Source organism: Meles meles, chromosome 16 (assembly GCF_922984935.1).
Source record: "Meles meles chromosome 16, mMelMel3.1 paternal haplotype, whole genome shotgun sequence".
Classification (NCBI taxonomy): domain Eukaryota; kingdom Metazoa; phylum Chordata; class Mammalia; order Carnivora; family Mustelidae; genus Meles; species Meles meles.
The window spans coordinates 72,800,374-72,813,096 of record NC_060081.1 but is presented as its reverse complement, the minus strand read 5'-3'; the positions used below and the strand labels follow the sequence as shown (position 1 = coordinate 72,813,096).

The 12,723-nt window shown below is 53.0% G+C and overlaps 1 protein-coding gene across 7 annotated transcripts in view; it reads left to right on the top strand.

Annotated features, from left to right (window-relative positions):
* NFATC2 (nuclear factor of activated T cells 2) overlaps window positions 1-11,709 on the top strand; it is a 156,654-nt gene extending 144,945 nt beyond the window's left edge. For 4 of the 7 annotated variants that reach the window (XM_045981377.1, XM_045981376.1, XM_045981372.1 and 1 more), the window contains exon 10: window positions 7,408-11,709. In XM_045981377.1, coding sequence (XP_045837333.1) covers window positions 7,408-7,463 — 56 coding nt within the window. In that variant the 3' untranslated portion in view covers window positions 7,464-11,709. Of the gene's footprint in view, window positions 1-436; window positions 525-7,407 lie in introns of all 7 variants that reach the window. The other 3 variants (XM_045981374.1, XM_045981373.1, XM_045981375.1) reach the window with 3 other exon arrangements.
* Window positions 11,710-12,723: the final 1,014 nt, after the last annotated feature.

The following is a 12,723-nucleotide window of genomic DNA, read 5'->3' as shown; positions in this document are numbered from 1 at the left end:
TTCATGAAATGCTGATTCTCCTTTGACTGCAGAAGCTAGAGTTTTAAAACGTTGCCTCTTTGGTTGGCCCTGATTTGCAGCGCTCAGCTAGGGAGGCACCAGCGCTGTTTTGTGTAGCTTAGAAAAAAGAAAACCCACGAAACCCTTGCTGATGCCCGTTGATCTCAGAGACCTTCCTTTCTTTGCACCAAGTCCCTCCTCTCAGGGCCTCTAAACACTGGTTTGGGGTTAATTCTAGCACAGTTGTTAAGATGATGCAGAATGTGGGCTTAAACTACAGCCAGAGGGTTCAGTTCTGTCCTGGGTTCTGAGTGGCCCTTGGCCAAGGGTTGCTGCTCATTACGTGGATGATATTAACATGAGTTAGAAGCATGATAGAGGTCAAAGGTGATTTTTTTTGTTTCTTCTCAAAAACGGTTTTGCAAATCTTTTTCAGAGCTGATAGACACACACCTTAGCTGGATACAAAACATATTATGAAACAGAATGACTGTGATCTTTGATCCAAGAAATCAAAGTTAAAGGTAATTGACATCTTCTGCTTCTCCTTTTGTTTTCCAGCTGTGTGTTTCCTTAACTTGAATTACTTGTAGAAGAAAACTTTTCCCACCATCCTCATAGACACCACACTGCCTGCTCTTAAGGGCCGGACTCCCCCCCCCCCCCCCCGGAAGGGGACACTCCTGGGGGACTTCCCTGAGACTGTCTGGGAGGTTGGAGTATCCAGGTTGGGGTGGGGATGAGGCTCTGGGAATCTGCATGTCTCCCAGAGGTCGCCTCCTCCTCTGCCAGGAAGCGCACAGCCAGGTCCTGTTCCTACATTTGAATGGTCGGTTGTGCTCTGCGGTGGACCAGCTCTGTTTTGGTTTTGTGCAGCTTTGCCCGGTGGATCCTGTTAAGTCAGACTGTGTGTCAGAGGAGGGGCGCTCTGCGCTGGGGACCGAGGGAAGCCAGGCAGGGCAGTGGAGCCGGCAAGCTGCTCTCCACGGCTGCTGTGCTTGGTCCGAGGTGGAGGGGGTTTTCCCACTGACCCCAGCAGAACCCAGCAGCGCCCCTGAGCTAGCCTCCCGCATTCGACCTCCCTCCAGGGAGTCGGGATTCTGGGCCTGCAGAGAAGAGCCCGGGAGCCACCGCAGACTCCACGGCCCAGGGCCCAGGAGGCCCCTGCGGGTCAGGGAGGCCCGTTGCTCCACTTTCTGCGGTGGGGATGTCACTGCTGTGACGGGAGCCTCTGACATTCTGGGTAGAACCCGCACACCCGGCGGGCTGCGTGTGGTGAGCCCTCCCCAGAAGTCAGCCCGTGGGCTCAGGGGGTGGGGGGTGGGGGTTACAGGCCTCCTGACCTCTCCCCGGCTCCCTGGGCTGTGGCTTTTGAATGGCTTATTTGTCAGAGAGAGTGGGCTCCTTCCATCAAGGCCCCGATGAGCAGCAGCACGCTGGTGAATTTTACTGTGTTTACAGAGGCCTTGGGCGGGGGGATCCCCAGAATCCTATTGCCCGGAGGGTTGGCTCTGCCAAGATCCTAGCCCTTCCCAGGAGCGGCACGAAAGGGGCCAGGGGGACGGGGGTGTAGCCCTGGCACGTTCCCCAGCAGGGACTGTCAGATACTGTCCACAAGCCACGTAACCAAAGTCCTTCTAGGGCTGTTGGCGTGTGCTTCTCCCCTCCCTGGTATTAGCACCTGGCGATGCTTCTGACCTGACAGGGGCCTGGGAATTGCGGCAGGCGGGCTCAGATCGTCAGGGCCCCAGGGGGATTTACCACCGTGCACCCCACCCACAGCTTTGGGCTTCAGGCCTGTCAAGGGTTTTTTTTTTTTTTTTTTTTTGGTCTTTGTCACTGAGCCTCTAACGTCTGGCCTGGCCCCTGCAGAAAGTTCTTCACTGTTCCCAAGTGCCCGCAGAGCAGGCCGCGATGGCTGGGAAGTTGCTTAGCAAGCAAAACACAGAGCCCGGGGAGAGTTCTGTTCTCAGAGAACTGATCATCCGTTTTGATATTGAAGTCCCAGGGCAAGACCGCCAGCCGCCTTTCCTTCCGAGCCCCTTCCCACATGCTAGTGGGGAACACAGGCCTGGAGCTCACGCTCGGCTGTCCGAGCAGATTTCCCCACCAGCAGCTGGGACGAGACCGGGCACAACTCATGGGCTTTCTGCTCCTGCCTTCTCGCCCCAAGCCTGGGTCTCCCAAGTGAAGACGTCGAAGGGATGGGGGATGGGGGTGGGGGGGGCGGGACTGTACCTGTCCGGGCTCTCAGCCTCTTTGGCCTTGGAGGATGCAGCCTCCCCCGTTCCCATCCAAGCCCCAGGAGTGTCTTTCTGGCTGTGGCCTTTGTGGCCGGCCCCAGACTCTCGTGGGCACTCACGTGATCTAACCAGATTTTAGAACACATGCTTGAGGTTTGGGAGAGAAGCAGGATGGGGTCTGTCCACTCCTTCCTGTTGTTGCTTTCTCAGGGGATGAAGTTCCAAACTCAGCAATTAAGGGGGCAAGGCCCAGAGTCAAAAGGACTCCTCACGGCCTTTTAAATTAGACCTACCGTAGATCGGCGTGGTTTTCCGTATGCAGGTAGGTCTGAGCAGTCATTCTTCTGGAAGGTGATGCTTGAGCACCTTTGCGCTCAGCTGAGAGAAGGAAGTCAGCACACAAGTGTCCCCTTCAGGTGAACCAGAAAATTCCTAGGGCAGAGTGGGATGCTAACAGAAACCCAGGTTTTTTAGAAATAAACACCTGGAATTGTTGGATGAGCCTCACTAGTAGAAGGCATTGACTTCTGCATTGCCACTCCCCCAAAGCAGGTGAAGGAAACACACTTCCCTGTTCTTCTCTGCCCTGGGTCTGGACGAGGGGCTGGTACGCGGAGTCTCTGGCCAGTTGGTAATTGGTCTTTTCAAATCTGGCCCCCCGGCCGGTTACGGTTTCATAAAGTTTTATCAGCACACGACCACATCCATTTGCTCACAAATGAGGTCTGTGGCGGCTTTCACACCACAGCGGCAGAGCTGAGCAGTTGAGCAAGGGGCCGCCTGGCCCAGGACTCGGAGAACAGTTTTGTCTGGTCCTTGATAGACAAGGCTTGGTGGTCCCTAGTCTACTTTTTTTGCCTACAGCCATGTTATTAGAATAGTTATATTTTTCTTATTATGTTACCAGTTTTTTTTTTTTTTGGAGTTTTAAAGAGAAAGATGTAAGTATTGTTACAATTATACATCTGTCCATCTTTTCCTGTCTGGTTATTGCCTCAGGTGTCAGGCTTAGAAATCATCCTGAGGTGGGACCCACGTCCATCTGTGTTTTCAGCACAGCCGTCGCTCAGAGGGTGATAAAAGGTCAGGGGAGCTTGTGGTAGAGTCAGCACCATTGGCCTCAATCGTGTTCTGAGAAAGTGATACTCCGTGACCACCTTAACCACCCGGCACTTGGCCTTCGCGGCTGTTAACTTAGCAGAGGCTGCCTTTACCTTTTCCGGACACGGGGGACCCCAGGGCCACGGAAGAAAGGTGAAGGTGATGACTCCTGAACTTAATAGCACAGCATCTTCATCAGTCGTGTAGCCGTACAGCGTTGAGGTTAATACATGGGTCCCGAGTTCAAATCCTGATGCCGTCACTTAGCATGGCTGGTGACTGCCTATCTCCATCTGTAGAACAAGGATAGGATTACTGGGTTTGGTATAAGAAAAACTTGGCATTTATTATGGTGCTTGCCACATGGTTAGCTTCCAGTAAATATGAATGGCTTATATTCTTTTGTAGAGAAAAGGCTCCAGATAAGTAATAGACAGGCAACCCATTTGTCAATTAGGTGACAGAGGAAAATGTGCTTCCCCAAACCAAGTGACCTAGGCTGATGATGCAGGATCCCTGGGGGTTGTGGGGGGGATGAGAAGCATGCATTAGGTGCCTGCTGTGTGCATAGTGCTATCCAGAGCACCGTGGAGATACAGGGAACTCAGATAACATGGCCCAGGAGTTTGCAAGCAAGGCATTTGGAGAATTCAGTATTTGCTTTTGGAGGGAGTGAGGGCCCGAGGGTGGGAGCAGGAGATAGCTCCCGTGAAAAGGTGGCGTTGGAACAGGGGCAGGAGGGAAGTCAGGGCTGGGACAAGGAGAGGGGCTAGTTGCAGAAAAGCACATGGCCCAGTTTGAGAAGATGTGGGAGGAAAGATACAGAGGCTGGCATGGAATAGATGCTCTAGGTGTTTACCAGATGAAAGAAATGTAGAGCGCTGACCCACAGCCCAGCACTCAGACCTCAGTCAGAGCTGGGGCCCAGCCCAGAGCTGTCAGTAAGACCTGAGGCTGCCTAATTCCCCCCCTGAGCTTCCTTTTTCTCATGAAGTGTCAGTGAGCACTTCCTCTGTCCTGACGTCCTGCTTAAAAGCTGAAGACTCCGTGGGGAACAAGACCACGGCCAAAGCACTAGCTGGCGAATTGTAGGAACCAATGACTGGCAGAAGATAGAGGGAGAGTGAAACTGGGAGGGACTCTGGGTGTGCACTGCAGAGTGCCCAGGCAGCCTTCCTGAAGGAGGGGGAGCAGAGCCTTGGATGAAGGAGTGTAGAGAAAGACATTAGAGGTGGCAAGCGAGACAGCCGGGGCAGAGGCCTAGTGGGTGCAGGTGAAAACCCAATGGCCCGCCGGGGTGCAGGGAGCCGGCAACAGGTCGCAAGGCCCCTAGAGAGCAGGTGGGGCCCAGAGCAGGGTTTTTGCATGAGGGAGACCTTAAGGGGGCAGAGCAAGGGAGTGAGACCAAAGCCCGAGCATGACGTGCTACACGGCTGAGTCTGGAGTCCCTCTTCCCCCTAAAGGCAGAAGCTGGGGAAAGACCAAGGAGGGGTTTCATGGTGGGCACCGGGAAATCGATTCAGAGGGCAGTACCCTTGGCTGTGAAGGGGAGACCTTCTACGGGGAGAACACCGGGCTCTGGAGGAAGTGCTGGAGCAGAGAGAAACCCTCCAGGTTCCCAGACCCACGGGGCTGCGCTGCCGCTGCCGTGGTGGTGAGCCCAGCAGTCTCTTCTGCTGTGGAACTTTCTCTCCTTGTTCACAGCCAGGGGAGCACACTCTGAGGTTTCAGCAGGCGAAGGTTCCTCTACCCGGGGAGGTTTCTGTGGGGTTCGAGGCCTCCCTTCGGGGCTGGAGCGCACAGCCGCCTCCCTTCCCCCCACCCCAACCCCATGAAGGTCTGAGTGCACCGTGTTCTTAGCTTTTCCAGATGCTACAATTAGCTTCTACCTGGAAGTCGCTTTTAGAAGGCAGGAGGGGAAGGCCGCGTGGGCCTGCTGGCCGCGTCTCCTACCTCCATCCCCTCCTGGGCCCCAGCCCCGGCCTCTGCCTTCTGAGGAGGGAAACGACCCTAGAGCGAGGGTCGTGGTGCCCACACTGCTGCCTCCCAGCTATTTTTAGAACGCCAGGGCGATGGAAAGTTTCCATGAGGGATTGACTCCTCTGGTTTCCTAGATTGAGAAAACAGGAAGCCCTTCAGAATCCGGGCTTTGAAAAGCTCCGCGTGAAGCCACACTGCCCCCCTCCCATTCTGCTTTCACTGCCGCCTCCCTGCTCAGCTGCACAAAGGCCTCTGGGCAGTCCAGGCCCTGGCCGGGTGCGCACGAGGGCGGGTTCCTTTGTGGGGTTCCTGCCTGAGGGCCCCTGGGAGTCAGCTAGGCTGGTGCCTGGTATACAGTAAGTGCCCACTGAATGTTGGTTCGCTGCCTATGAATTCATCCTCGGAGTTGCTACGAATGAATCCACTTCCACAGTTTGCAGTTCTAATAGACACGAAAACAGCACGTCGAAGGCGTAGATCTAACACACGCCGTACTATGAACACCCGCCCTACGAGGCACGGTGATCATTTCCGCACTTGCATTAGCTTATCCGAGCTCCTCCACACCCCTGGAAGGAAGGGGGGATGGTTTTGTACAAGGTTTACAGATGGGGAGACTGAGACAAGGTTCAGCGAGCGAGGAGGCGGTAGAGGTGAGATTTGAACCCTGGCTAGCGGGCTCCAGAGCCCAAACTCGCACCTTGTGTCTGAACAACAGAGCGTGTGCCTGACTAGTTTCTAGCACCGACTGAGGCCTGCGGGGCAAAGTACTCATTCAGAGTCCCACCCAGAGCCTGGGCCTATCCCGATCGTAGGCAACAGCGACCGAACACCACTGACCAGGCGGACGCGAGGAGCTTGCACGGACCTCCGTGCCTCATGGGGACTGAAAGGCGTGCACGGGTTGTTTGCTCCCCTGGGAAGTGCAAGGCACAGGCACAGAGAGGTCAAGTCACGCCGTCCTTGAGCTGAGGCTCAGACACACTGCTGCGGCTCAACGCCGCTGCCGTTGGTTGGCGTTTGCATGTGCCTCCTCCTTGGGGCTGTGGCCTCATCCACGTGGGGGTTTCTGGGAAAGGACACTGGACCTTGGAGGGCTCAGCTTGAACATGGGGAGAGTTTGAGCACATCTCAACGGTTAGAGACAAAAGCAAGGCAAAGATGAAACACCCAGGTTGAGGAGGCTGGGGAGGGGCTGCGGGAGAACGTGGGAGACCTTCTGTGGCACCCAAAAGGGGTCTCCCTCCCTCCTCTCCTCTCCTGCCCCTGAGACCAGTCAACCCATCCCACTGCACAAACCGGGGTGGACACACACCTCTGCCTTGGATCTGGGATGCCACTGACAGCAAGTTTTACCAAGAAAGTCGAAGGAAGCCTTTTTGCCAGCTGCCCCCTTCTAAGACCTGACTGCCTTTCTTCCAGGGACCACAGCCCTGGATAAGGTACCAAGATGGGAGAAGATAGCCAGCTTCTTGACACCGGGGCTAGCATCCCATTCCTGGGTCCCTGCTAGGAGGAGGGGGGTGGCCGAATTTTCCAGACCCCTCAGAGGACATTTTCCCCTTCGGAAGACTCCTGGTGTGAGCCTTCACTAGCGTGTGTGTTGCGGGGAGGAATTCCTGGTTGTGCAGAGAGAGGTTTTGTCTACACGATGGCTGGTCATGCTGTTCCCATCTGCTGTCTGTGGAAAGGCCCCTCTTCTGAGAACCGTACGCTCTGGGGGTCAGCTAGGCTTGAGTCACACAGTAGGGCTTTTCTGGACGCTGTAATAGGGGAAGGGGTTTGGGAGTCAACAGAGACGGGACACACTTAGCACCTGCCCTCCGGCCCAGCACCATCTCTGCCAGGGTGTTTAAAGTTACTTTCACAAACCCCTCTAGCACGAAATATCATCATCCAGAAAAAAGAGCAGAGGAAAGCATTTCTTAGGTTAAAAACCGTCAGACGTATTATCAGAACAAAAGCATGTTTTAAAAAAACAGCCCCCTTGTTCCGGTTCTAGAAAAGCTAAGCTGATCCGTGTTGTTGGTGCCCGCTCACTCGCCGCTTCTCTCTCTCTTTCTCTCTCTCTGTTCTTTTGTAGTTAATGAAATTATCAGGAAGGAGTTTTCAGGACCTCCCGCCAGAAATCAGACGTAGAAGATGCCATTAGCAAGACACCTTCCGTATCTGACCCCTGGGAGCCTTCCACTGCCCTCACCTTCTGTTTCCTTTACTGTACATCTCCTGGCCCGGAGGCCATGCGCGGGACGAGGTCCTGGCAGAAAGCTGACTCTCGATTAAGGAGCTCGCCACCTCTCTGTGTAAAACACCAGAGAGAACACTCTGCCTTTTGATTTTGGGTTTAACTCCCAGAGAGCATCTCGGTTGACTTTCCTGGTGTCCCATCCAAAAACCTTAAGTGCCTGCTGAGCAAACACACCAGACAGCACGCCGGATCGGCCCGAGAACGGAGTGACCAGAGCCTGGGGTGTGGGCTGGGCTGGGGGATGGAAGATGTAGGCCCCCGTGATTAAACCCCAGCCCTGCGTTCGTTTTTCCAGGTCACAGATACAGCTCCTGTACCTTTTGAAGGAAAGGAGTTTTCAAACAGAGCCGCCCAAGGAGCGTGACCCGAGCAGGCCTGGCTTCCGGGCTGAAGAAAAAAACCAGAAGCTGGACCGTCCTCCTTAGGGACCGCCTGGTCCCGGCCACGGTCGGGCCACGGCTCAACCCTTTTTGGTCAGTTTCCTCATTCTGAAGCAAGACTGTCTGGCCCACACCAGATGACCGGTTAAAACTCAGCCTTAAGTTATGACACGTGTCCACGTTTGTTACTTTTGTCTCTGCTTCCGAAAGCCGGACCAAGGTGGCTGGATTGGGGGAGCTCTCTGGGCCCGCTGCTCCTCGCCCCTGCAGAGAGCAGCGGGCCTGGAGCAGGGACCCCAGCCCGCGGCGTGAGCACCGGCCTCCGCAGGCCTGCAGGCCGAGGGCTTTCTGCTAGCCTCACTTGCTTGCTCCCTGGCGGCCAGAGCGCTTTTCCATGAACTGGTGAAGATCTCAAGCAGGTGCATGGAATTGTGAGAAGGAATCCCAGAAGAGCTACAGCAACCAAAGGGGGAAAAAATACCAAAAACCAAAAAACACGTACACGGTGCAGGGATTTTTGTTAATTGTGAAACGAGGCAAGCAGTGGGCAGGCCTCTAAGTTTCTCTAAGTGGGCTCCCCCATGACCAGGGTTGAACTCCCTCTCTGGCCTAGCCTCTGAGTGGAACAACAAGCTTGGGCTTTGGCCCCAAGTTCACTGGTTATTATTATTTTTTTTAACCCAAACCCGTCTCCAGCAGCCCCTCCATCCCAAGACACCTGTCTGCATTAGCCGCTTCCCCTGCGCCGAAGAGAATCAACCCGCGTGCCTCCCTCAGTCAGAAGGAGCAGTCCCCGACAGGGCAGATGGGGGGTTTTCTCCCCCGTTGTCTCTACCGCACACACCAAGTCCTCCAGATGCCTTCCTCCTTTGGTGCTTTTGCAAACACCGAAACTCTCCAAGTTCTCGGCAGGCGAGTTTCTCATCGCACAGATGTGTTCCTGTTTACCTTCCTGGGGACACCCTGGGACAAGCCCGGGCTCCGTTTTTAGCCTCTCTGCTTGCTCCCGGTCATCCACACAGAACATAAATATTCCTGCCACTCTTCCAAAGGCTCTCCTCGGGGATTTCTCGGTCAGCTCGGCTAGGTAGAAGCCTAGGAGGAGAATCACACCTTTGAGGGCTTGCTGTGGGTGCTCGGAGTCCCGGCTTCCTTGTCAAGGTGACGCAGAGGCGAAACCTTCCTCACAGCGTGGCCAGGAGCATGAGGCTTGGAGACTACGGCCCGGAGGGTCTGGTGCTCCGGAGACTGGATGAGAACACCCCGGGTGTGACCTTTCAGTGGAGACCTAGCATGCATCTTCCCCAACAACGGGGGGCCGCTCCTCAAGCCCAAAGTTTGGCAAAATCCTTCTTTTATACAAAATGCCAGTAAGAGCTTGACCGTTGTTGCAGAACTTCTGGGATGTGAAATTCTGCCTAATTAATAAAAGGGTTCCTTACACCAGCAGCTTCACATAAAGCAGTTTCTCTCCAGCAATACTGACTTCCCTGGGGAAGAGTCAAAGTGTTTGGTGAGTGATCTGATCTCCCTTGACCTGGCTGGGAACCTAAACCTTTTTTTTTTCTTTTTCTTTTTTTTTTTTTTTTGCACATGAGGGAATTTGGCCTTTCCTCGGTTATCTGAATGTTTTACCCAAGTGCCTTCCTGCTAGTGTAGCAAAGTCTCCCTGCTTCGTTGTGCCTGGATGGGGCGAACAAGGGCTAACCTGTTTTCCATCGATCTTCCAACCCTGTCCGTGAAAGGGCGTCCCGCTAGTTGAGAGTCTTTAACACACACACGTGTGTGTGTGCGTGCGCACGCATCTAATGCACACGCAAGCTTTTTCTAAGACCTCCTAGCTGGATAATAGAGGAAGCATGTCCATAAACAATTATACCGAATAACAAGAGACAGAGAAACCAAAGCATTAGTTTTGAGACCTAAACAGGCGAGAGAATGTGTATTGGGGACTGACAGCGATCAAGAAAGTTTGGTCGGTAACAAATGCCAGGAGGAAATTTTGCCAAGAGGAATCACTCATGAAATATTTTCAGTCTGGGAAGAGGCAATACGACCCTCTAAGAGAAGGAGAAAAGTAAGGATGTCTAAGTGGTAAAGATGGGTACGTTGCACGTGATAGAGAGAATCTCAGGTCGAGGTTTGCACTTGCTACATCCAAGGTAAATGGGTAGCGCCGCCAGCAGAAATCTACGGCGTTGTTGAATGTAGTAGATTTCCGAAGTCTGCGAGTCTTCTGGTCTTGTACAAAAATCCTGCTGCTTCATAATATACAAGAGCGATCCAAATTAGTAGGTTATTAAATTTTATTTTCTTATCTGTATGTTTATGCTTTTTATCTGTCCTGAAAATAGCACACACACCCGCTGTTGGAATTAGAAAATATTTATAAATGGTTGAAATCTTTTTCAGGTGTTTCTTTTCGCATATGTTGATCCTTTTTTCCCCCTAAGGGAAATGATGTATTCTTGAAACTGTGTGATTCACGCCGGCGAAGCAAACAAAAGCCAAAAACCCAGCTCTGAGTCTGTCAGTCACCGGAGTCTTAGAAGAAAGCGTCCCTGGAGACGGGGGCGCGGGGGGATGGCTTTGCCGAAGAAGGAACACTCTGATGCTTGCTTGGAGGATGTCGAGTTCAGCTCTGAACCTTCATCTGGTCACGGAGGAGAACTGTAAAGTGTTGAGATCCCCCAAAGCAGTAGCCTAGTAGGTGATTTTTGAATTAAAAACGAAACTGCCTGTGTTGTAATGGGATTCTGGAAGAGTTCTCGTTCACAGAACCCGAAGGGCAGGCTCGTGTTTACAGAGCTAACCAAATCCGGGTAGATAAGCCCCCCTCCCCCATGCATCATCCAAAGGACCTGCAGCGTTTTCCAGCAGCGACACACCCTAGATGAATCAGGTTGATTTCTTCTAGAAGCTGGGGAGCACTGATGTAGCCTTTCTTGTTTACATCCAGTAGCCGAGACGTCGGTCTCAGGAAGCCAGCCTTGGCCAGTGTGGGAGCCGTCCCATGTAGACAGATTGGAGGCTGCTGTGTTCTAGTTGTCACTGAATGTGTTTATTTTCATGTCAAACACTTTCCAAGTGCTTTCTGTCATTCAGAATCGAAAGGCTGTCAGAGGTCCCCTTTTTGTAAGCGCGAACAATTTTGTTCACATTTACAAGAGGCATGGGGGTTGTGACCTTCTTGACGAGCTGGGATAAACTTTCCTGTACTCAGCTTTTGGAGGGATAACCCTGGCAGGTCCCCAGCACATCCTAACCTCCCTCGGAGATGGTCCCTGAGCAAGTCCCCCTGAAAAGGAGATGGGGTGCTGGGGACACTGAGCATTCTGCCTTGATGCACCTGCCAGCTTCCTGGCTCAGGGGGCCGGGTGCACTGGATACGAAGCCATTCCCTGTAGAGAGGTGTTTTCAGCATGGCGGCCGTGTGAGCAGACAGAGGCTGGGGTTGGGACAAACTCAGCCTCCAGAGCATCTTGTCGAAGAAACTTCCTTACCCCCACTGCCTCTGCAGCCCTCAAAGGGGAGAAAATGTTGGCAGCGCCCTGTTCTCCGACCAACAGAATTCTCTGCAATAGGTGGTGCTGGAAGGCTTAGGTGTTTTTGAAATCTCGACTGTTAAAGAAGTTTGAATACATCACATTCCTATGCAAAACGTTTTTAATCTCCAGTTTAATGTAGTTTATTTTTGCTATATGTAAAGTATTTTTATACGGCTTGTATCATGATAGTTTAGCAATAAAACGGTTGAAAGCAATGGCTGCGTTGGTGTATCTCTTCTTCGCTACAGAGGCTGCTCAAATTTACCCTTTCCAGTTGGAGTTCCTGTAAGGAACTTTGCCATGTGTACAGATACCCTGACTCCATCCGGTCCTCGTCTCAGTTCTAGGCGGTAGACACGATCCGTTTTATATCTAACCCTAGGGCTCGGCAGCCACGTGCCCCAAGTGACGGAGCCATGAGGTCATCCTGGATTGGTCCATTTCTCTCCCTGCTCCCATCATAGCAGCTCTGTTCTAATCGGTCTCTACACCCGTTTAGAACTAGCAGCTACATAAAGAAGATTGAGTGTCCCCCTTGGGCCAGCTCCCGGAGGCCAGCAGAACATTCCCAGCTAGCCGGGCTGAGCTGGTCACTGGAAAGGAAAAGCAGTTCTTTGCTTGAACATTTTACACAATTACCAAAAAAAAAAAAAAAATCTCTTTTACCAAACCCACAAACAGAATTAGATATTGTAAATACTAGAACTTTCCAGCTGGCTTCCTCCTTACAACAGCTTTCTTTTCCCCCTTCGGGTACTTTAGCTATCAAGAGGTTTGCAAGTAATCACTATTTAAGTCCTAATATTGTTCGAACTTCATCCACTGGTCAGTGCTGTCCTGAAGCCCCAGGGAAGCTGGATCCCTGCCACGGCTCCTCTACTGCAGACCACTCTCCCGCACCATGGCCCTGCCTCGGGAATGCCTTCTTGGGGATTTTCCAAGCCTTGCTTCCAGGGCCTGGAAACAGCTGTGCCCTATGGGTGGGGTGTTCCAAGCACACACAGGGCCCTGCATGGGTTCTGGCTACTGGAAGCCGTGGTCCCCTCTGGTGGCTGAGACCGGCGGGTTCCTCTTTCCACTTGGGGCACAAGGTCAACCAGATGCGCCAGAGAGTTCTAGCACCCACCCACCTGGAGGTCCAACCTGGTTTCCAGAAGAGCTTTGTGGTAAAGAGTTTAATTTTTTTATGGGATCGTGTAGTATTGGGTCACCAGAATGACTGA